At 40.5% G+C, this 25,190-nt stretch overlaps 1 protein-coding gene across 1 annotated transcript in view; it reads left to right on the forward strand.

The window, feature by feature from the left end:
- The window catches only part of ZBTB10 (zinc finger and BTB domain containing 10), a 43,846-nt gene extending 21,259 nt beyond the window's left edge, over positions 1-22,587 (forward strand). The window contains exons 3-5 of the mRNA XM_061602025.1: positions 10,364-10,501; positions 17,677-17,849; positions 21,294-22,587. Of these exons, the coding sequence (XP_061458009.1) occupies positions 10,364-10,501; positions 17,677-17,849; positions 21,294-21,599 (617 nt within the window). The 3' untranslated portion in view covers positions 21,600-22,587. The remainder of the gene's footprint in view (positions 1-10,363; positions 10,502-17,676; positions 17,850-21,293) is intronic.
- Positions 22,588-25,190: the final 2,603 nt, after the last annotated feature.

Genomic DNA, 25,190 nt, shown 5'->3' on the forward strand with positions numbered 1-25,190 from the left:
TGCTTGAGTGAATATTCAATGCTTGGCCAGGAGATGAGGATGATGGTTGCTGTGATATGGAGGATAAAGTCTTGTTTCTTGGCCCAAGTTTCTTGTCCAGACTGCTGTCAGTTTCAAATGAATTTACTTGTGATGGAGACCACAGGTAGAATGGAGATACTGTTACTGAACTGTCTGGCCTGCTGCTTAATAGACTTCCTGACTTGATGTGTCAAAGGTAGATTCTTCCTTGTGTTGAGATCACTGAGGCTTTCAACAATCTGGAGGATTTCAGCATTGAGGTTGAGCCTCAAAGACTTAATGATTGCCATGGGAAAGGAGTGTGGTGTTGCATATTGCTGAGTCTGCACTAGATTTGTTTTTTTCATGTCAATAAGGGGGGAAGTGACTGGGGAAACAGGGATTTGAGAATTATGCCTTTGTCATAGATAGACTGTTACCTGGTCAGGACTTGCATCTTGGATACAATTTCCCTCCCAGTGGTTGTGGCTCAGTTGAAATCATTCTACCTTGAAAATCTGTTGTTTCGAGGACTTTCTAGTGCACTTTACAATTAGTGGCCTTGTAGCTTACTTGGTCAACCTCTGGAACAGTAAAATACTGTAGAATATTGACATAATTGCATTGAGATGCCTCCTCCCACATTTGGAGATCCAGACAGCCCACTGGCTTACAACCTAACTTACTTGTAGTGAAACAACATTGGTAACAACTAGAGTGCAAACTGCAGAAAACTCTTTAAATCTGATTGTGCACTCCAGAGCGCCAGTTTGAAGACCGATGGTTTCTTCATTGCAAGACAATGAATAAACCTTTATTTTCTGCTACTGTTGTAGCAGCAAAGTATCATATGTTGGAGCTCTTAAAGAGTTAGAACTGCTGCATCTGCCTTGGAAGGGCTGGAAGATATATCTCAAGCTTTCAGAAATGTTTGACATGTACTGTTTGGGTAAAATCTAGGATTCCACTGTTAATCATTTTTAAAATGTTTAGTCAAATAAAATTGTCCTTGATTAGGAGCAGATTTAAAAAAAATTTTTTTTTTAAATACAAGTACTTACAAAAACTTTGGATGATAAGTGCCGTCTTTAAGAGGCATTAGCCCTTTTTCTCACTGCCAAACTGCATGTGACATTAACTGTACAAATGCAATTAATGTGCTCTCTTTTTTTAGTACATTGCTGCAGTAGAACCAAGCAGCATTGTGACAGCAGGGAGTGGAGAGGAAGAGCTTAATGGTAGAATCTAAAGTATGGGCCAGCGGTTAAGGATGTGCAGTTTAACACAGGGCTGTGGAGTTGGAGTCGTGGAGTCGGAGTCGGAAGCAATTTTGGGTGGAGTCGGAGTCGGTAGAAATGTACTGACTCCGACTTCAAAATAAAATTAATATTTTAACATTAATATTAAAGGAGTCAGAGTCTGAGTCAGACAGTAGAAAAATTAATATACATTTGCCATTTATGAAGGAGTTGGACAGTAGAAAAATAGAGGACTCTGAGTCGGAGTCGGACAGTAGAAAAATACTGACTCCACAGCCCTGGTTTAATACATTTTCCTAACAATAGACTTAGGCTGCAATCCAAAGCTACTTATCTGGGACTAAACCCCATTTAATTCAGTAGGACTTACTTCTGAGTAGACATTGTTAGGATTTCTTGTTAAGTGTGAAGGTTTAGGGACCCCACTGGGATTATTGAAAAGTGGGGCTTCAGGTCATTTACTATTCCAACTAGGGGGAAAGTGGTGAAGGTAGAGTGAATGCTGTGTGTGTGTGAGAGAGAGAATGAATATACCAAGAAGTGTGGGGGCAGAAAATGTGGCAAGTACAGAAGAGGGCATAATAAGTACAAGGAACATTGACGTCCCTAAGATGTTTTTGTAGCTGAATACTGTTTATTTTCAAAAAACCATGATTTTATTCATTCATTTGTATAACTGTAAAACTTTAAATGTAGTGCCTAATGAATGTATGTTTTGTAGTACTGGGCTGGCTATAGATTGTACCATTCCCTTCTACTTCCTCCACTTGCAGTGCAAAGAAGGAATTGCTCACTTTCGCGTTCCCTTGCTTTTTGGTGTTTGTGCTGTTCTAACGAAGTTGCTTTAAGACTTTTTGCCATTGGCAATAGATATCAAGTGTTCCATAGTCAGGGAGTGGGGTATAGTTTTGTAAATGACAGTTTTAGTGTTTAACCAGGGAAAAACTTTACTAGCGGTCTCCTTTTTACTTCAGCTCACAATGCTTTGGGGTAGGAGGTAGAAGGACCTCATCAGCTGGTGTTAATTGAATAGGAATCCTCAAACTATTTTTCCTTAATCATAACTCTAACCTTTGCACCTAGTCTTCTGAAATTTTTCAGATTAATTACCTTGGAGCACTTCTATGATGAATGTCATTTTCATATGAATTGCCCTCCAAAAACTCTGGAAGTGGAGGAAAGGGTTCTTCTCCTACTCTCCAAACTTCAAAGACTTCCCTTGCACAAAAACATCTGCATTTTCTGTCTGAAATCGGGCATGTAAAAGTATTATAACCTTTAAAAAGTAAAAGAATTATAGCTATTTATTCATTTAATAATGAATGATATTCAGTGGGGAAGCATATATTTTATTTATTTATTTATTTGTTTCATTTATAGACCGCCCATAGCAAGTGGGTCTCTGGGCGGTGTACAAAAAGGTTAAAATACAAAATATCAACAATAAAATCAGACAACAAACAATAAACACAAGCAGCAACTAAAGAAAAAAATAAAAAATAAAAAATTTAAATTATAACATAAACGCTTAAAATTCCTGGGAGCATAGCCAGGTCTTAACCTGGCGCCGAAAAGATAGAAGCGTAGGCGCCAGGCGTACTTCTTCGGGGAGGCTGTTCCACAGTTCGGGGGCCACTACAGAAAAGGCCCTAGATCGAGTAACTGTCCTCCAGGCTTCTCGATGGGTTGGTACCCGGAGGAGGGCCTTAGATGCTGAGCGAAGTGACTGGGTAGGTTCATAGCGGGAGAGGCGTTCCACAAGATATTGCGGTCCCACGCCGTGTAAGGCTTTATAGGTCAAAACCAGCACCTTGAACCTGGCTCGGAAACAAATAGGTAGCCAGTGCAAACGGGCCAGAACAGGTGTTATATGTGCTGACCGGCTGGTCCTTGTCAGCAGTCTGGCTGCTGCGTTTTGCACTAGCTGAAGCTTCCGAACTGTCTTCAAGGGCAGCCCTACATAGAGCGCATTACAGTAATCCAACCTAGAAGTTACCAGAGCATGAACAACTGAGGCGAGGTCATCCCTGTCCAGATAGGGGCGTAGCTGGGCTACCAACCGAAGGTGGTAGAACGCATTCCTTGCCACCGAGGCCACTTGCGCCTCAAGAGACAAGGAAGGATCGAAAAGAACTCCCAGACTATGAACCTGTTCCTTCAAGGGGAGTGTGACCCCATCTAGAACAGGGTGAACATCCACCATCTGGGCAGGGGAGGCACTCACCAACAGTGTCTCAGTCTTGTCTGGATTGAGTCTCAGTTTATTAGCTCTCATCCAGTCCATTATCGCGGTCAGGCAATGATTCAGCACATCCACAGACTCACCTGTAGAAGATGAAAAGGAGAAATAGAGCTGCGTGTCATCAGCGTACTGGTGGCAACGCACTCCAAAACTCCTGATGACGGCACCCAGAGGCTGCATGTAGATGTTAAAAAGCATGGGGGACAAAATCGACCCCTGAGGGACTCCACAATGGAGAGTCCGAGGTGTCGAGCAATGTTCCCCAAGTACTACCTTCTGGTGACGATCTGCCAAGTAAGAGCGGAACCACTGCCAAGCAGTGCCCCCAACTCCCAACTCCGCGAGCCTCCCCAGAAGGATACCATGGTCGATGGTATCAAACGGCGCTGAGAGATCAAGGAGAATCAACGGAGTCACACTCCCTCTGTCCCTCTCCCGACAGAGGTCATCGTACAGGGCGACCAAGGCTGTTTCAGTGCCAAAACCAGGCCTAAAACCGGATTGAAACGGATCCAGATAATCGGTCTCATCCAAGAGCACCTGGAGCTGATTGGCAACCACCCGCTCCAAAACCTTGCCCAAAAAGGGGATATTTGCCACCGGTCTATAATTGTTCAAGTTATATATAGTCTTATATTTCCAAAGCAAAGCAGGTTGTCCCCCAAATTGGTCCAAGGTGAAGCAACCTACTAAAGTGACCTGCTTTCTGAAGTGAAATCTGAACTGAACCTTGTCTTCAGTGTAGAGTTTACAGTTGTGTTGTTAAGAAACTTTGAGTCACAGGATCTATATCCTAACCCTCTAAGCTTAAATCTATAGATAATGTTGAGGATGAAACTGAGCTGCTTATTAATGGGAATTTAAACACAGACTGTTCCTATAAGTATTAAGGCATAATTGTGCACCAGTCAAACTCTGAAGTAGATTCATTGAAATCAGTGGATTTAAGACTTACACCTATTGATTTCAGTTGGTCTACTCGTGAGTTTGACTAATGTTGGGTAATCACTCAGTGTGTCTTGAATTTAAGGATATTTTCCCACTGGATTTGTTTCACTACTAAATGGAGCTAGTCTATAACCACAGTCAATCATCCCTTGCTGATCAATTCCAGGACCAGCACCTCAGGGTCCACATGTGTAGAATCATAGAATAGTAAGGTTGAAAGGGGCCTATAGGGCTATCAGAGACAGGTTCAGGTACTTGCATTAATTTACAAAGCCCTGAACAACTTAGATTCAGGGTATCTTCGACACCACGTGAACCCTTATATCCCAGCTCAGTCACTGATATCATCTGCAGGAGCGGCTTTGGTCGTCTCCCAAGTTGGTGAGGCTCATTTAACATTGACATAAAATTGAGCCTTCAGTGTCATCAGCCCAGTTCTCTGGAATGCTCTGCCAACAGAGCAGATGCCTTCTGTTTTAATTTTTAAGTGCCTTTCTTTTCTGGCAGGCTTATGCAGGCAATTAAGAATGTGCTTTCTTCACAGCAGTTGACCTTTGTTTTTATTGTATTTTTAATGTTTTTATTCTGTTGTTGTTGTTAACGTGTTGTAAACCACTTTGATGTTTTTAACAAAATAGCGGTTTACAAATACTTTTAGAAATAAATAAATGTGGGAATCCAAGTTAAAGCATATCTGACAGGTGGGTGTCCAGCTGCCTGTTAAATGCTTCCAATATTGGAGAGCTTACCATCTCCCTAGGTAATTGGTTCCATTGATGTACTGCTCTAACAGTTAGGAATCTTTTCCTGATGTTCGGCCAAAATCTGGCTTCCTGTAAAGGTTTTATTTATTATTTTATTTATTAAGTTCATATCCCACTGTTCCTCCCAGCAGGAGCCCAGGGTGGCAAACAAAAATAGTAAAAATACTTTAACACATCTTAAAAACAAAAAGACTTTGAAACATATTAAAACAAAAGATCTTTAAAATATCTTTAAAAATAACTTAAAAAGCAATTCCAGCACAAATGCAGACTTGAGCACATTATTCTGTGTCCTGCACTCTGGCATGATCGCAAAAAGATCCTGGCCCTCCTCTGTGTGACAACCTTTCAAGTACTTGAAGAGTGCTATCATGTCTCCCCTCACTCTTCTCTTCTCCAGGCTAAACATGCCCAGTTCTTTCAGTCTCTCCCCATAGGGCTTTGTTTCCAGTCCCCTGATCATCCATGTTGCCCTCCTCTGAATCTGTTCCAGTTTGTCTGCATCCCTCTTGAAGTGCAGAGACCAGAACTGGACACAGTGCTCAAGATGTGGCCTAGCCACAGTGCCAAATTGAGGGGAGCTAGTACTTCTCGTGATTTGGAAACTATACTTCTATTAATAAATGTAAATGTACTGCCTTCAAGTCGATTCCAGCTTATGGCGACCCTATGAATAGGGTTTTCATGAGGCTAAGAGGCAGTGACTGGCCCAAGATCACCCAGTGAGCTTCATGGCTATGTGGGGATTTGAACCCTGGTCTCCCAGGTCGTAGTCCAACACCTTAACCACTACACCACACCAGCTCTATACTTCTATTAATGCAGCCTAGAATAGCATTTGCTTTTTTGCAGCCATGTTGCACTGTTGGCTCATATTTACCTTGTGATCAACAACAATTCCAAGATTCTTCTTGCATGTAGTATTGCTCAACTAAGTGTCTCCCATCTTACAACATTGCATTTGGCTTCTTTTTCCTAGGTGTAGAACTTTGCACTTATCCCTGTTAAATTTCATTCCTTTTTTTTTTCAGCTCACTGCTCCAGTCTATCAAGATCAATATGAATTCTGTTTCTGTCATCTAGGGTATTAGGTATCCCTCCCAATTTTGTGTCATCTGAAAATTTGATAAGCATTCCCTGCACCTTCTCATCCAAGTCATTAATAGAAATGTTGAAGAGCAGTGGACCCAAGACTGAGCCCTGCGGTACCTCTCTCTTTATCTCCCCCAAGTTAAGGAACCATTGATAAGGGCTCTTTGAGTATATTTCTGTAGCCAACTGTGGATCAACCTGGTAGTTGTTCCATCCAGCCCACATTTAGCTACCTTGATAATCGGAATATCATGGGGCATTTTATCAAAAGCGTTGCTGAAATTGAGATATATTATGTCCACAACATTCCCAGTCTACATTGAAGACCATGCAATTTATTGTCTGGCTTCTTTCCTGTATTTTTATGAAGGCTACCTTTGGGCCCCATTAAAGCTGTTCTCTTGGTTCCCATTACTGTGCATAAGCCTTTGTCAGTTGTTGTCTCCAAATTTATATCTTCCCCTCAGGATTTAATTTAAAGCCCTCTTGATGAAGGTCTCCATGCTGTGGCCAAACACATTCTTCCCAGTCCTTGTGAAGTGCAGCCCATCACTTGTCAGCAGTCCATTTTCCAGGAAGTGTAGCATTGGTCCCAGAATCCAAATCTCTTGCATGGGTACCACCTTTGAAGCCTGTCATTCACCTGGAGTATTTTTCTTTCTGCTTCTATTCCTCTTCTAAATACTGGAAGGATGGATGAGAAAACTATGTGGGCTCCGAAGTGCTTGAATTTCCTTCCCAGAGCTTGAAAGTCTGACATGATTTCTTCACAACTCCGCTTGACAGTATCATTTGTTCCCACATGGACAAGAAGAAAGGGATATGTGTCAGTTTGCTTCATGAATGTTGGCAACCCTTCAGTCTTGTTCCTTATTAATCCTCCAGGAAAACAGCACACCTGGCGAGACCATGGGTCCTCAGAATACTTGGGTTTCAATCCCACTCAAGAGGGAGTCTCCCACTCCTCCTCTTCTTTTCTTACTGTAGGGTGTAGTTTCATTGCCTCTGCTTGACTGCTTGCTTGCTGTTCTGCGGGGTCTCCTGTAATTCTTCGTCTGCCGGCTGTCTTCCAGTCTCATCAAGTACCTGAAAGTGATTCCATAGTTCCACCCGTGCAGAGTGTCTTCTACCTCTTCTGCTCCTGTCACCCTTTTCCACTGTTTTTCCTCCACTTTGTTGTTCCTCCCCTCAGCACTCTCCTCTACTGCTTTAACGTGCTTTCTTCAACCTGTCTAAAACGTATTTGTCTTCTCTTATGCTCTTGAGAGTGCCACCTGCCACTCCAGGCCTCTCACTTTTTCTTCCAACAATGCATCCAGCTTGCACTTGCTGCATGTGTACACCATGTCATAGACAAGAAAACAAATATTGCACACACCTTGCAGGTCACCATCACTGGAGTGTCCTTTCTGTCCATAGTCTCTATTACCATTTTCCAAGGGAGCAGGAGACCTGACCTCTCTGACATATTGTACTGCCCTACAAATTTATCAAAATGCAGACCATTTGGGTTGGTCTTTCACAGTCCAATCCACTTCCTGTGTAGCTTGTAAGAATTTGGTAACATGTGCCTCTGAGCATATGGTGAGTGGTGGCAACACCTGCACTCAGCCCAAATAACAGAAAGAAGACATGTGCTGTGCTGATCTTGTTTTAGCAGGGAGGAAGCAACTATATTAAAACAGTTGATAATTGTTCAGATAGTCACTTTGCATATGTTTTTTACTTTGCAATTTTAGTGAAGTTTCCTGTAGTAAATTATTTTCTTTTGCTTCTGTTTCTGTGAATATGTGAAGTACAGCAACACTTTGCAACACTGGAAAAAAAAGCTCCAAAAATAATTGTGGAATAATGGCACTGACTGTTCTGCAGAATAGTCTCCAGTGGACCTCAGGAGCGTCTTAGTTTGCAGTGGGAGGTGAAATATATTCTAGTAAAATTCTAGGTGTGCTCTATGTTTTTAATTGATTATGCCCACCTTTGCTTAAGTGGAGTAGTTTAAGCATAGCAGGCTGAAAATATGCATCTTGGACAGGCCAAGTTTGTTTTTCCAACAGCCAGAGTCATTGCTTAAGTAGCAACATATTGTGATCAGTCTTATTTTACATCAAACTGCAGTTTCAGGTTCAACTGTTAATGCGCCCAAAATAGAAACGGAGCATAACCTCCAGTTTGAAACACAAAAGGCTGTCTTCACCATCATATGACATTGACCAATAAAAAGGCTTTGAAATTAATACAAATAAATTTGACACAGATTTTTAGCAGGAATAATGGGAGAAATGTGACTTTCTAGATTAGATTCTCTGTAGAAACAATAGTAAGACAGGAAAGAAGCAAAGTAAGAAGAACACCAACAAACATACGAAAATGTAATTCTCTATCTTTGGAGATGGCAGGACCACTCACCATATGCTCAGAGGCACGTTACCAAATTCTTGTAAGCTACACAGGAAGTGGATTGGACTGTGACAGACCAACCCAAATTGTGTTTGCATTTTGACAAATTTGTAGGGCAGTATGTGTCAGAGAGGAGGTCAGATCTCCTGCTACCCTGGTGCATTCACTATAGCTGCCCAATTTCCCTGCTTTTTAAAGTCTGATAGAAATATCTGTTGGCTATAGGTACATTCTTAAACCGCAAGGTTTTTTGCCTATTAGTGAACATGTGATAAAGCTTTTATTGACACTGATGGTGGCAAGTGTGCTAGGGCAGCAGCATCCAGAGAGTGGGTGCTTCCATGCTGTTGTAGTTTTATGATTCCTGCTAAGTTCCATGTGTATTGACTCCCTACTGATAACATTGTGGCCTGTTTACAATAGCCTGTGGTAAGGGAAGGCAGCTAATGTGGTTAGGTCTTGAAATGAAGTTCATTAAGCTGAGCTCAAGTGAGTTCAGATACTACAGCTTGAATGCCCACCTCCTCATTTCATTTGTCAAAGAACTCATTGACACCCTTTCCAATTGTGCACATCTGCTTTGTTCATTGTGTAGATTGTTTGTAGTAGGTGTGGCTGTTTAGGTCCAGGTTCACCTGTGGAGGGTGAGGTACACCCCTCTCCCTGGATGAATTAGTTTCAGTCTCGGGTCTGCTGTTTATTTGCTGCTTGGATTTTCTCTTTTATGTGGTTGGTGGGAATAACTTTCAAGCAGTGCTATTGGAAAAAGTGCCTGTAGTATAGAACCACAGGTGTTGTCTTCTCCTTTTTTCCTCTTAAGTGTGGTGAGGACATTGGGAGGGAGTTTGTGTTACCGATGCCATATTAGAGATGCATTTTACAACACCTATGCTACTACTGGCTTTTGGGGAGAAATGTTGAGTAAGTACACAGGGCTTTTTGAAACCCTGTAAGTTCTTATGTGCAGTTTTTATATGAGCCTTTAATATTTCAATTTGTTATTACACTGTATTGTATGTATGTGTGTTATTCTGTGTTCCCTGTGGGAGGAAGGGTGGAGTAAAAATGTAACAAATAAAATGAAAACCTGTATGGGGTGATTTGTCCTTGCAACCCTATCACAGCAGCTGAACTGTGGTTCCCAGATAATGTTTGTCAAATCCTGAAGCACAATACCCAGGGGGCATTACCTGACCACGTTACCAAGCACAGGTTATGTTCTCTGACTCTTGCGTGCTGGTCCTGGTCAGAGAGTGAGGGGGTTGGGGTCTTTTTATTGGGGAAAGTGATTAGTTTTGTTTTGAGTTAATGTATGTCTGCTACAGTACTGTGCCAGTATGGGTTGTGAGGATGGTCCTCTGACAGGACGAAAAAGTCTGCCTTGTCAGTGATATATAGTTTGCTCCTCTACCCACCTACTTTTACCTGCTACAGGGTTGCTGAATGCCAGTGCAGTACCACTTTCAGGACCACTGTGTCTGTGCAGCAGTGTACAATTCTCTACTTTATAATGGCTTCTACCAAAGATGGAATCAAGGTCTTAATGAGTTGTCACTTTATCTGTACAATAGCATATAATAATATGTAAATGATTGCATCACTTGTTTGGCTGCAGTGATATTTTGTACATAATTTTTCCCCATAACATCTTGTAACAGGTACCTCAAATGATTTCAAGTTTGGAATGTTTCCTGGTATTTCAAGTGACTTCAAGTTTGGACTGTTGCCAGGTACTTCAAATGATTTCAAGTATGGATTGTTGCCTGAATCCTGGCCAAAAGAAACCTGGGAAAATGGCAAGTATATCTATTAAGTATCTGTGGATGCCTGTGTTCATATTTGTATGCCTCTTCTACCTTTTACCAGGAAGAAGAATAACTCTCTTCCTATTAACAATCATTGGGGAGGTGTAACTTTTTCTCAAACTATTTGCTTATAGATTAACTGTTCAGCTAGAGCGTTTAGACAACAGGCTTATCTTATATGATGAGCAGTTAAAACAATCATCCTAATATGTTCTCCTCAAAATGGCATGTAGAGTGGTGAATATTCTGTGTATAGTCTCAGTCCAGCTATTTTTTAAAATAACTTTTAATCTGTGGATTTATTTTTAATTTCTTTAGCAGTTTATTCCCTTTTCTGAGCTTTTGTGGGCAGGGCACATTGTAAATTGGAGGTTGGATTTCTGAATTTAAGTTTTCCAGCTGCAGTTACCTCCTTGTCAATAAACATAGGTTCCTAAAGACTAGGAAAAGAAAATGAAGGACATCAGCAACATAACTTGATAAATCAAGCAGTTCTGGGATATACTTGGTTGAATGGTATACCATTAAGGTGTGGACAATAAGAAATAGCAAGGTGCAATTGAAATCAAAACCTGATTTCCTTATGATGAAAAGCTTGCAGCTGATCCCAAGGAGCAACTACTAAAAAAGTGACAAATATGCAATGGGAATGAAGGTGTCAGAATAAAACAGTGATTTACTAAGTAAACCCAGTTCTTCCTTGTAGGAGACCGGCTAGACCCACCATTGATATCTGTTCTAGTGGGTGTGGTAGGAGAGGGAATCAGGGCTGCCTTTTTCATCCTGTAGGAGAGCAGGCAGCAAAGAGATGGCCAAAAACTGCAAGTTTTTCCATAATGGGTCATCCTTCACAGAGAAGTTACAGGATCTGCTGTCCAACAACCCTGCTGAAGGAGGCTTTCATAGACGCAAGACAATAGATTCTATAATGCCTCACAAAGGTGGAAGGTGTAACCCATGTGGCAGCCCAACAAATGTCTTCTAGAGGGGCACTGGTGCACAGAGCTAAGAAGGTTGCTACACTTCTGACTGAAGGGGCTATAATACCTGCTGATAATGCCTGTTCCTTTGAATGATACAGCAGGGGGAGATAGTCAGCGATCCACCTACAAATGGTGAATCTGGAGACTCCTCTCCCTCCCCGCCTGTTTCCCGCTTACTAGTTTGTACAAAGCAAATAGGTTCTCTGATTTTCTCTGAACCTTAATTCTGTTCAGGTATGCATGAAGGGCCCTCTAGACATCTAGCGTATGGCAATCTTTCTCTGATGGATGGGAGAGAGAAGGGCAAAAAGTGGGCAGGGCAATCTCTTGGTTCTGGTGAAAAATCAAATTGATTCTGAGCATGAGGAGAAAGAGAACTGTGTGCAAAATTGCTCTGTTATAAAAAAATGCAAAAATGCTTTCTCATAGTATGGGTTCCCACCACACCTAATGTCTTTAGTATTGAGGTAAAGGCAACCAGAATGCTACCTTACAGTAAGCTCACATAAAGGAACGTTTGTCAGTGGCTTGGAGAAAGTGAGAGCCCATAGCACCAGAATGAGATCCTAGGAAGGGAACCTGTGGATAAATTAGAAGTCTTGTAGGAATTGCTTGACAAGAGGGTGATTTGACAAAAACTTGGAAGATTAGGACACTACTTAGGGCTCAGATCTGTCTTTGGTTGCAAATCTTGATCTAAGCCATCCTGAAGAAAAGCCAGTTATAATAGTGATGGAGGCTGATGTTGATATTACTGATTTACCTTTGCTCGAACATTGGAAAACCTTCCATGTGGTCTCAAATCCTGTTTGTCAATTTATGGCAAGAGGCCAGCATGGTCTAAATCACTACAGGGAGTAAGTTTCGCTTTCCAGCTGCTGCCTTAGTCTTCAGGCATATGACTGAAGTCATGCTGATCCAGATGATTGACAGGGCCCTGAGATGGGAGAATGTCAGGGGTGCGTGGGTAGAAGGGACAGGGCTCATCTATTTTAAGCTCTGTCCTCTCTACCCACACATCTACACTGAGCTCTGTAAGATCTGAAAATCATTGTTCCTATGGCCAGCATGGGGCCACTAGAATAATCTGTCTTGAGTGCTCTCAGTTTGCACCAGGACCTGTAATAGAAGGGGATGGAGTGCAAACAGAAGCCCTTTTGGGTACTGAGCAAACAAAGCATCAGCTGCTTCTGCCCGTGGTTCTAGAAATCTGGAAAAGTGAGGTCTTGGCATTGCCCACAGATTCAAAAAGGTCACTGACTGGAGACCCCATCTTTTCATGATCATATGAGCATAGATACGGTCTGAAGGTACATGAGGTTACCGCCTTACTGAAACTAAGCAGTTTAGGTCTGGTTATTGCCTGGATGGGTTACCATCTGGTAAGGATGGGCAAGAATTTCCATTCAGTTCACATTTCAAGCCAAATCTATCAAATTTGCACGTTCTGAAACGGTCTGAGAACTGAACAGCCATCCTTCAAAATTTGCACTTATTTGAATTTTGCGATGCAGTTCACCCACCAACCAATGTTTACAATAATGCATATATTAGGGGAAAGTGTGCATAAATAAGAAAATAACATGCAAAAATACATTGCATAACAAGAAATGACCTGCCAAAATGTGCACTTTAGTCAAAACTGCCTACAAAATCATGCTTATTGGGAGAAATTAGTACTAAAATGCAGGAGAGCTTTCATTTTTAAAAAATAATAATAAAGTGCTGCAGAAATGTGGAGAACCGAATTTAAGATTAGAAAAATGAGAAACAGAGAACTGACATTGACAGACCTTTCCACCCTACCATTTGGGAACCACATGTGCTCTGCTTTGAGTTGTATGATGAATGAAAAGTGTAATATAAATCTAAGTTTAAAAAAAAAAATGAAAGCTTCTGGGTGGAGAGCCCTCTCTCTCTGATCCAATTTCTGGCAGTTCAGCTAGTCCACCTGGATGTGTTCTGCTGCAGTAGAAAGTTGATTTCTTCCTCCCAGGTCAGAAACAAACATTTCAGGATGCAGAGACTGAGACCTGGTCCTGCTCCCCTCATTTGATGTGCATCCTGGAATCTGACCAACCTAAGTTCTAACAATTTGATGGCCTGGGCTGCTTCCTCTTTATCCCGTGGACCTTGACTTACCAGCTGCTGGCAATTATTCCACCAGCCTGAGAGGCACATCTGTAGTAACTTAGATACTCAAGGGCACCTTTGGAGGTGTGCACCCTTTGATAAGAAGGTTGACATTGAGCATCCAGTGCTGAGAATATGACTTCCCACAGCACTACCACTGTCATTGCCTGTGAGCAGTCTGAAACTGGTGGGGTAGGAGGACTTTTTGGAGGGGCAGGGAGAGGAATCTTGTCCATGGGGCCCAGTCAATGCAGATCATAATCCCTTGTAGCTGAGCCAGATGGCATGATAATTGATGTAAAAAGCTAGCAAAATTTGTTGGGTAACAGCTGCAAATTTCTGCTGTCATTCTTGGGACAGGAACATTATTCCCTCTGCTGTGCCTAGGACAACACCCAGACTATGTAGCTGTTAGAAGGCAGTGATTTTTTGACTTGTGGAGAAAACTGTGGTAGTTTAGTGTTCAAATAACTGTTTTAGTATGTTTTTCTTGTTTTTTGTTTATGTTCGCTGCTCCTCCAGGAGGAGGGGTGGGATATAAATTCAATAAATAATAATAATAGTGTCCTGGATCCATTTCTCCATTGAAAATCTGACTAGAAGATTAACTGAGCTTGATAATACATTAGAGTTACCTAACCTGTGGTCCACGGGTCATATCTCCCCCCCCCAAGGGTTTGTGGTCCCTGGAGACTCCTGGTTTTGTTGGCAGCAGGGTTTTTTATTTTTATTTCTTTTCTGTGGTTTTGTGGGAAGACCCGTCCAAGTTGTTGCAAGTGGCAGTTGACTGCTTCCTCACTAGGAGGGCTTCCACAGCGTTTGGGAACTTTTGTGAGTGGTGCTTCCTGTAGCCATGTCTGCTATGCTCTTGCTTTCCACTTTAGTCAGTAGATGACACTGGTGACCTCGGACTCTGAAAACTTCAACTATAGAAGAGAGATCTCTGTCACAATCATTCTTGAGAGTAATTAGTGCTTACAGCAGCAACTGCCGTGTGCAACAATATTTTATTACTTATTTGTTTATTTAAAATATTTCTATCCCGCCTTTCTACCTTATAATAGGGCACTCAGGGGGGCTTACAATAAAATTGAACATGTACATAATAAAAATTGTACACATTAAAGATCACAAAAATATTAAAATGCAATTAAAATATATAAAATTACACACACACATATATATACATATATATAGGGAGTGGTACTGAAGGGACTACAGAGGTAAAAATTAACATAGAAGTGATAAAGTCTGTGTCAGGCTCTACCCTCAGTCCCTCCCAAAGGCTCTCTGGAACATGATCGTTTTCAGAAGTTTCCAGAAAACTATCAGGGAGGAAGCACAGCGGGCTTCTTGGGGTAGGGTATTACAAAGCTTAGGGACCACAGCTGAAAAGGATCTCTTCCGTGTGCCTGCAGATGATCTTAAATCCCGGGCAGGCACATATGGGTGTAAGCGGTCCCTCAGGTACATTGGTCCATTTAGGACTTTAAAGGTCAGAACCAGCACTTTGAATTGGACCCGGGAACAAATTGGGAGCCAGTGGAGTTGGTAAAGCACAGGGGTGATATGCTCCCTGTGCCGTGCTCCAGTTAACATTCTGGCTGCTGCATTTTGAATCAACTGTAATTTCTGAACTGTTTTCAAAGGCAGACCCACATAGAGTGCGTTACAGTAAACAAGCCTCGATTTTGCTGTGGCCAAGTCAACTGCTTCCAGGAACGGATGCAGCTGATAGACCAGTTTGAGCTGGCCAAGCACACTCCTGGCTACCACAGGCACCTGATATTCAAGCAGCAGGGCAGGATCCAGGAGGACTCCCAAACTGTGGACCTGCTGCTTCAAGGGGAGTGCAACCCCATCCAGAATAAGTTTCCTCTTTCAACAAACCTTTTAGGTTGAGGCCTATGCCAGTCTGCGTCTGTGTTAGAATTGCTTAATTTGTTTTTAAATAATGTTTAATAATGTTTTTAACCCTTTTAAAAAGTTTTTTAAAAATGTTTTTAATGCTGTTTTGTTTTAATGTATTTAAGATCTGTTGTGATGTTTTAAAGTGTTTTTAGCACTTTGTTTGCCGCCCTGGGCTCCTGCTGGGAGCAAGGGAGGGATACAAGTTAGATAATAAAATAAATAATAAAATAAGTTGCAACCCTATCCCTGGCACAGTTTTCCCCTTGACCAGCAACACTTTCGTCTTGTCTGGATTAAGTTTCAGTTTGTTAGCCCACATCCAGCATAACGAAAGACCAGAGGGATAGAGGCAATGGTGGGTGGAGAGGTTTCAGTGTCTCCACCCAGACCAGTGGACAATGGGGGATGCATATCTCCCCATGCTCTTCAGATCAGTCTGCATGGAGGACAGAGCAATGGTGAGCCCAGAGAGTACATGCCTGCATATGCGCATGCAATGTGTGTGAGTGTGCGCTGTGTCCCTATATGTGCAGTCTGCATGTGTGGTGCCATGCAAACCTCAGAGGGCTGATTAACGTTCAATGTTACCCTCAGGCTGAAAAGGTTAGCCATCCCTAAAACATATGCCCCTCCTCGGTTCTTAGGTGTGCTGCCAGGGCTGTCATCAGCTCCTGAGAATGGGCACAAAGCCAAAGGGAAGGGCCTTGTGTTGGAACTGTGTCATCTCATGTGCAAACCTGAGAAAGCAGTGGGAGAATGAGACGGGGTGACAGATGATATGAAGTCTTCTGCTTGGATTGCTTCTGTAATAATCCAGAAAATCCCCATCATGAGCCTTCAAGTTTTTAGAAGATGGTTGAGAAACTTGAGAGAACCTCTGTTCTCCGTTTTTCTTTGCCACAGTGAAGAATCTGGTTGAGGACCTTTCTGAGGATGGATTCTGAGGCACTGGTAAGTTGATTTGCCATCCTGGAGCTGGGCTTTTTCACCAAAAAAAAGACTGCTGCAGGGGTGAGACTGCTGGGACCATCAAGGGGCAAGCTTGTCCACCTGCTTTGCCCCCTCACCCCTTCTCTTAGTGACATTTTTCTGGGGACTGTCCTTAACCAGGAAGACAAATGCTTTTGGCTGTTGTTGCTTTTTAGAAATGCTAGGATTTTGTTGGCTTGAATTTTTGTAAATTGTATTGTTATTTGTATTTGTGTTTTTCTATTTGTGTGTAAGCTGCCTTGGGGTTTGGCCAAAAGTCGGCCTAGAAATAAACCCTAACATAACATAGCATAAAAAATAGCTTTCTATCCACATTGTTCTTGTCCTATGGCCAATGGGTATGGAGGGAAAAGTGGCATAAATTGCAGTTGAGGCTCTAAAAAACCAAGTGCTGTATCACCTGCAGACTCAATGAGAGTGGGTAAGAGGGACTCATGCAAAGGAAAATTGCTGGTGACGTTATTGGGCTTCATGTATGAAATGGTTGGGTACCAGGGGCTTTGGTAGGTGGAAGCCCTGATGTATGAAACTTCTCTCCTTCTCTGTCTGGAAAAGGAGGGAGAAGGGGGGGAGGCAAAGAAGAAAAATCTTTTTTGGCTCCCAGGCAAAAAAGCCAGAGAGCATCAGAGAAACCCAACTTTTTCCAGAAGGTAGAGTCAAAGACTGAATCTGAGAACTTTCTCCTGTCCAGATAAGTAATCAGTTTTAGCCTTTTCTTCTGATGGGTTACCTCTTTTCTGCCCACTCTCCTACAGAAAGAACAAGAATAATAGCCTAATAGCCATCAGCTACAAAAGATTGCAGTAATATCTGCATATTTGTCACAAAACACTTCTCTTTTATGTGTTTCCCTATATAAGTTGGTATTTGTATGGTGAGCATGTGTATTTTGCTGTATATGATCCTTCTTGTGTTTATAGGGCTGTCTTCAGCTAGTCATACTCTGATAAATCTGTTAATTTCAATGTGTCTATTCAGAGTATGACTTAGTTGAATACAATGCTTAGGGTCTGGGCCAGTTAAATTTAGTAATGACAGAATCTTTCATGTATGGTGCAATTGTACTTTGTCTGCAAAGGTAATATTTGGGTGAAATGCATGAGCTTGTCAAATTGCTGCTTATTAAACTGGTTGTGTTTGGATTTTTAGGTGATTCTTCTTTAATCATGAACAAACTGAAGTGTCCACACTGTAACTACGTAGCCAAATACAGAAGAACACTAAAGAGACATTTGCTCATTCATACAGGAGTGAGATCTTTTAGCTGTGACATTTGTGGAAAGCTGTTTACTCGTAGAGAACATGTAAAGAGGCATTCCTTGGTATGTAACATCTTTAAATTACTGCAGTCATCAGTAGAAGAGAGCTTGATGTGTGGTGGATAATATATTCTTGTGTATAATGTTTCAATCTATAACATGATTAACAGCATAAACCTAACCGTGTCTACATGGAAATAAGTCATATTGAATTCAATGGGGTTTACTCCCTGCTAAATGGGATAAGGACTGCAGCCTTGTTTGCAAACTTATGCCACATTTGTGCACAATCACAACATTCACTTTTTGAGATGCTTGAACAAATTATCCATTTCACACTACAGAATTGTCTGTGACTTCACATGGGGGCGGAGGACAGGTTTACAAACAAACGAAAGTATTCCCAGATTAATACTAATACATGTAAACACAAAGTCAAGACAGCCTGTAATTAAAATGCCGCCTAAAACATGTAGAGCAATTTGAAGTAAAGCTTTAAAAAGACAAAGTAATAGCCAAATGGCCAGTAAAAGTACAATATGCAATGTACAATACATAAAAATTACAATATGAAACAATTACACTTCAAATATTGGTATGCAGTTTGTATAAGACACTGGTCTTCTAAACGTTTTTAAAAAAATCTTTTAGGTATAAATGCTACATACATCTAATATTTTGTGTATTTTGCCACTTCTTAAATACCATGTCTTCTGGGTCATGCTCAAGTTGATACCCAGTGTTTTTTTTCCACTGAAGAAGACAATACAGTTGATAAATGTCTGCCTTATATATTGGTTTTAGAAGGCCATTGTCTTATACAATTTGCATATGTCTTTTTTTAGTTGATTGAAATGCTGTTGCAACATTTGGCTGTTTGTCTCTTTAAAGCTTTCAGGTTGCTCTAGATCAGCCTTTCCCAACCAGTGTGCCTCCAGATGTTGTTGGACCACAACTCCCATCAGCCTCAGCCAGCATTGCCAATGGTCAGGAAAGATGGGAATTGTAGTCCAGCAACATCTGGAGGCACACTGGTTGGGAAAGGCTGTTCTAGATGTTACAGATGGCATTTTAATTACAGGCCACCTTGACTTTATCTTAGCATGTTCATATTTGGGGGGACCATTACAACACCAATCAGGCAGTTTGACAACTTTATTTAATAATAGAGGAGTTTTGACTGATTTACTTTAAGGATGTTCAGTCAGTCAGGTAGTATATTTGTGAAGATCTCCACACAAATGATTGTGCCAGCTTCATAACACTTTGAATTAATTGTGTAATTGATATACATTACGCTTCCTAGAAGGAAAGAGTTCTGAAACCCAACATTTGCTTTCCTTGAAAAGTGGAGGTTTGCAATTCTGGGTGATTTCTTGATCCACTATAAATTCAAAACAGATATGTGAAAAATGTCACTCATAAAACACTTCTGTGACTGAAGTATGTTATTGAATCCTGGTTTTTAAAAGCATTTCTAGATCTCATGGTTTCAAAGCGGTTTGAAAATGGTTCAAAAATACTAAATACCTAGAAATAAGTAGATAAATTTCTAATTTGTTATAGCGTGCAAAGCTTTATGTCTTTGATAGGAATTTCAAGTTTAATGTATTTTTACCTAAAAGCACTCCAGATCACTTAATATTTAAAAATCTTTAAGCAGTGTATGAAATATAAGACCAGTAAAACAGTATTATAAAACAGAATTTCAATAGTAAGTTCCAATCTTGTGGGTCAGAGAAACCTTGGCAAAAATACATTTTATAAGACTTCTGAAACAATTGAGGGATTATTCACATATGGCAGAGGGAAAGGCATTCCAGACTACAAAGCCAGTGGCAGAAAATTCTCGTTTTTAGGGGGTCACTGTCCTGTGATATTCTTTAGGGTGCAGTGCTGTGAGTTGCATTTTCCTGGATGATCCAAGTGATCTTGCTGGTCTATTACAGGGGCAAGCAGTCTTTCAGGTAGCCTTGCCCCAAGTTATTAGGGCTTTATGTGTTAAGTAACAACCTTGAACGTGACCCAGTGGCTAATCGGTAGCAAGTGCATTACACTCAGAACAGATGTAATGTGTGTTTGTCTTGGGTGTTCCACTCCACAACTTGGCCACAAGTTATGTGGGTCTCCAGTGACAAAGATGGATCTAGAAGCAACCTCAAACTGCATACCTGTTCCTTCAGAGGGAATGCAATCTCACCCACAACTGGTAAACACACCAATTCCTAGACTTGGGTACTGCTTACCCACAAAGTCTCTGTCTTACCAGGATTCATTCTTGAGTTTTTGGCATCCAGGCCACAACTGCATCAAGGCACCGGTTCAAATCGGTCACAGCCTCTCCTGATTCAGATGTAACAGAGCAATAGAGCTGGGTATCATGAGTGTACTGATGACCTCATGCCCCAAATCTTCCAAGTGAGAATACTATGGAGCTGAAACATGTCCCAGTTAGCATTGGTAGTGTTAATGAAAATAGTACTCAGGTTGTTAAAAGCAGCAAAAGTGGATTCTTCTTTATAGTGCTGTTATGATGTTCAGTACTACGAAGTACGGAGCAAATGTAAAGCCAATAAATCAATAAATTAAAAAATGGCAGGCTACTCACTAACATTTGGGTTGAGGAGATGAAATCATCCTTCTTCCTCTGCAGCTCTGGGATCAGAAGGAAGCCTTAGGCTTATGTGACGTGCCATAGTCTGGCTGAGCAGTCATTGTAATAAGTAATGTTGTTGCACATGGGCAATAAGATTGCTAAGCTGTTGTAGCTTGTAATGAAATTGTGTTTTATTAAGTGACCGTTGTATTTCCAAAATATTGCTTTCTGGTTTTGACGTTGTCTAAATCATGATCCAAGAATACCATAATTCAACATAAAAAAACTCTCACTCCAATAAGGACTAGAACAGTTTCTGTAGCTCAGGTCAGACACCTAGTATAACGGTGACAGTAGTTATACTATTGTAGCTGTACTATAAAAACACATGTTTTTTATGTTTTGTGAAATTCAAGATTTTGGATCAAATGCATTAGTTCAAGTTGATGTTTTTAATGAGTTAATATAAAATTCTGGCTTTTTATGTGCAACTATGATTTAGAGCAGTGGTTCCCAATTTTTTTCCTTATGGACCACTTGAAAATTTTTGAGTCTTGACAGACTGCTTAATGAGTTCTCTGCTTATTGTAGCAGTTGCAAGGTGCTGTGCTAGATGCTGTATGATTTTTAATTTTATTTACATCTTTTACTGCTTAGGTTGTATGTTATTGTATTACAATTTGCATTACATAATACAATAAAATATAAGAAATAAAAGAAGCAATAAAATTAAAAATCAGTATGGACATTTACTGCAGACATGCCATGGACCATGTGAAAGAAGCTCACATACCACTGGTGTTCCATGGACCACAGTTTGGGAACCCCTCCTTTAGAGTAATAGCAGTGGTCAACACAAATTTATTAAGTGATTTATTTGAAACTTACTGACACTGATTCATTTTGTGCAGGTTCATAAAAAGGATAAAAAGTACAAATGTATGGTGTGTAAGAAGATTTTCATGCTAGCAGCCAGTGTTGGAATAAGACATGGATCTCGACGTTACGGTGTTTGTGTTGACTGTGCGGATAAATCTCAACCAGGAGGGCAAGAGGGAGTAGACCAGGTACAGGACACAGATTTTCCCAGAGATGAGGAGTTTGAAGAAAACGAAGTGGGGGAAGCTGATGAAGAGCTGCCCGATGATGTAGAAGAACAGAATGACCAGACTCGATGGGATGAATCTGGGGAAGTCTGTGTGCCTTTAGAAGACTGAGGCGGCTTGATCTTCTTAAATGCTCTATTTGGACATCATATGGATTGACCATGTTGAGTTTTTGACTGAAGGCTTGGAAAATATGGTACAGGCTGGATGGAAGTTATGTTGCTGTGAAAATTGTAGGGTCAAAGCCTTATAGCAAAAAAGGATTATTAATTTTTTTAAATATTTGCACAGGACTGTAAAGCATACAGCTATTTGGTTGAATCATAGAGTCCTCACATCTACAGTCAATTATCAAAAGAAATGTATTTTTTATTATTTATAGGATATAGCTATTTGGGTCCTAATCAAGCATAGTAATAACTGTGCTTGTGTTACACATTCGTGTGTCCTTTAACACGAATGAAGCAAATTGCAATCTTTGGAGTAGGCTCCTTTGAGATTCCAATCATAGTGTATGAACAAAATGTGGCTAATTTGGGCTAGTGGCTCATGTTTCCTAAAAGGGTTTTTTCCATATCTCCCTTGCCTTCCCTTCAATGGTTTAAATATCAGCATCTTGATGACAGTTTTGTCAGGATGTGGTTTAGCTGACAAGTCCTGGAGAATTTAATCATTGTTAATTTACTGACTTCCTGGTTTTTGATATCTTGAGTTTGCAAAAAGCTACTACTTTTTCACCAAAAATACAATAATGATTTAAAACTACAAGGAGGATTGTGATTGGAATGAAATAATTTTCTCCTTGTCACTTAAATAACTTTATATTTAGACACTTTCTGGCATGGCTGCCCATGTTTTAATTTATGTTTTCTTAGCACTATTCCTATTGGCTATCATTTTTATTCACTACTGTATACCTCAGTCCATCACAAAGCTTAAAGAGTCCTAGAATCTGAGGAGTGTCATAGATTTTTGTTTTGTTTAAATAATTCAACCCAATTTGTCTGCTTTTGTCTAGTTTTATCATGTGGAAAATTAGACATGAGGCTGTCTTTTTTTTGTGCCCCATTGCTCTTCATTAAAGTGAACACAAAATGAACCTTTGCTTCTCTCCTATTTTGGGGGTTCTTTTATATACCAAACTACATTTAACATGGCAGCTTAATTTGCTGGAACTTTTTTTAAAAAATTGTATTTGTTAGTATAACTGCTAGAGCTATTTATCCCCAGTGCTCTTTGCTTCTGTTTTTGGATGAGATATTGAAACTTGAATTTTTGTAGCCATAAATCTTTTCTAAACTTGTTATATTGTACCAATGATTTCAGGCCTTTTTTTCTGAGGGAAGGGAGGATATTGCACCTTTTATGCTTAGAATTCTCAATTTCATCTAGCTTGAATGCAAGTGAGCTACCTGAACTTTAGACACTGCATTCAATATATTTCTATGTCACAATGAATAAATATGCACAGCATTTACCATAACACATAGCTAGGCCAGTGTGATAGTACTGTATTATAAGTTGAGGGGTCACCATATTTGAGTTTAACTTTAAAATGAGTATATTTTCCTATTTTATATCTGATAACTAAATTATGGTAGTTGTGTGGTAAACTTAATTGCTTTGGCAGATGGAATCTTAATGGTGCTCCATCTGATCGAAGTAGACATATATATTTAAAGAGATAGCTTTATTATCCCTTATTTCAATACAACAATGGCTTAATGTTAGACACTGTTTCTGCAGGATGAAACAGAGATTGATTTATATGGGTATTAAATTGTATAATCTTTTCTATCCAAATCCTTCATTGGTAGATTCCACATCACTGTAAACCTGACAGATGGGTAGTTCTTGGGTTTTACTTTTTGAAAACTGAATACATCTTAGTCTTGTTCTAGACTGAAATGAGTAATGTGTAATTCTGGTGGGGTCCAAAGTAGAAAATAGTGGGCAAAGATAATATGAATGGGAAGTATTTTAAACGTTAAGTAAATGTTCTGCTCTGTGAATATGTAAGTTATAGTATAAAGATTCTTCCACCCCATTTATTCCCCTTAAAATAGTTTACAATTGGTAGATCTGCCCATACGTATATATATATTTATATATATATATATATATATATAAAATCCATCTAAATCTGCTTTATTAGAGCATACTACTCACTTAATGCTTAAACTGGACCTGGCTTTACATTCTTAATGTATTTTACTTATTCTCTTGAAACCGAATCTCCTTTTGCTACTTAAATCATTTATGTATATCTGGTAAATTATGACCAAATTTGTTGTTAGAGATTGCATACAGTAAATTGAAATATACACTTGGTACACTACAGAATTGTTGTGCTTTTTGTTTGGGTTATATTTTTTTGAGAAAATTCTAGTACACATACTGACATACTCAACTTTCTTCTGTTGGCTTTGGATCAATCATGTACATTTTGCCTCTTTCATCAATTCTTTTAATAGTATGTCTCAAGGGTTGTCTTTTTGCTGTTGCTTGTTTCAGAATGTGCCATCTCTAGCATTTTCAGGACTATTTTATTGAACAGCCAAAACCTGAGTTGCTGAGGCCTATATGCTCTTGGTCAAGTGAAATGTTTGTCAAAAAGTCCTTTAGAAGACATTCTGATCATTCTGCTTTTGAAAATAAGTAGTTTTATGAACCAGGGCAGCAGTTCTCTTCACATCAGATTTAATTGTAAAATTCCTTTCTCAAAATTGTTTATACATTTAGAGCAAGGTACAAGTCCTCCAAATACTTAATTGCTGCGATCACATATAGACATCTTGGTTTAACTGTAGTCAAGCCAAACCAATTTCATTCTTGTATGTCATTAGCACTTCTCGTAAGGGAAGTCTGTCTCCCTTGAAAGCCTGAGTGTGTTTAAGCTTAGCCTAATGGTCACTTTATCTAAAATTGTTTGTGCTCTTGTACATGCTTTTGCATTTAATGTCTTGTATTTTTGTGCATTAGAAGACATATTGAAGAAAGATTCTGATGGCTGCTAAGCAGTAGATACCTGTATCCAGTTCATGTTTGTGCTGTAGAAAGAACATGTGTAGACTATAAAACAATGATTCCCAACCTGGGGGCCATGGCCCCCAAGGGGTTCGTGAAACAATCAAAAGGGGATCACGAAGACAGATTTTTTTAAAAAAAGGAAACACAAATAATGGTAAGCCACAGATGGAGTGTTGCCTCTACCCCTTTTCTATCTCTATGGTGACTGCCCCTTTGCCAGCACCATATCCTTTCCCACCATGATGTTGTCAATCTCATGACGCTCCCACTGTCTCCTCCTGTAGCATGGGATGAGCTCATCCTTCCCACTTAAATCCGCTAAGGGGGCGCGTGGTTGCAGAGTGGAAGTAACACCATCAGCTGTGAGGTGGCTGGAGCTCTGCTGTTGCTGTGTCTTTTTCTGGTCAGCCGAGCACAGCTACTTGGCCACCTTTCTCTCCCTTCTCCCCGATTGGGTCTTCTTTCCTTTCTTCTTCCTCCTCCACCCCACCCCCCACTTCCAGCCCTGCTTGCCTGCCATGTCGGCCCGGTGGCGGGTTTGGCCACCTGCTATGCAAGTTTAAGTTGGTTTTCCTCAGAGAGCAGAGTGGTGAGTGCTGGGCTAGGGCTGGGGTGGGCTGCAGGTGAGGGCATGGAGAGTGTGAGGTCTTTGGAGCAATAGGAAGCTACACA

The sequence above is a fragment of the Rhineura floridana genome, chromosome 1 (assembly GCF_030035675.1).
Source record: "Rhineura floridana isolate rRhiFlo1 chromosome 1, rRhiFlo1.hap2, whole genome shotgun sequence".
Taxonomy (NCBI): Eukaryota; Metazoa; Chordata; class Lepidosauria; order Squamata; family Rhineuridae; genus Rhineura; species Rhineura floridana.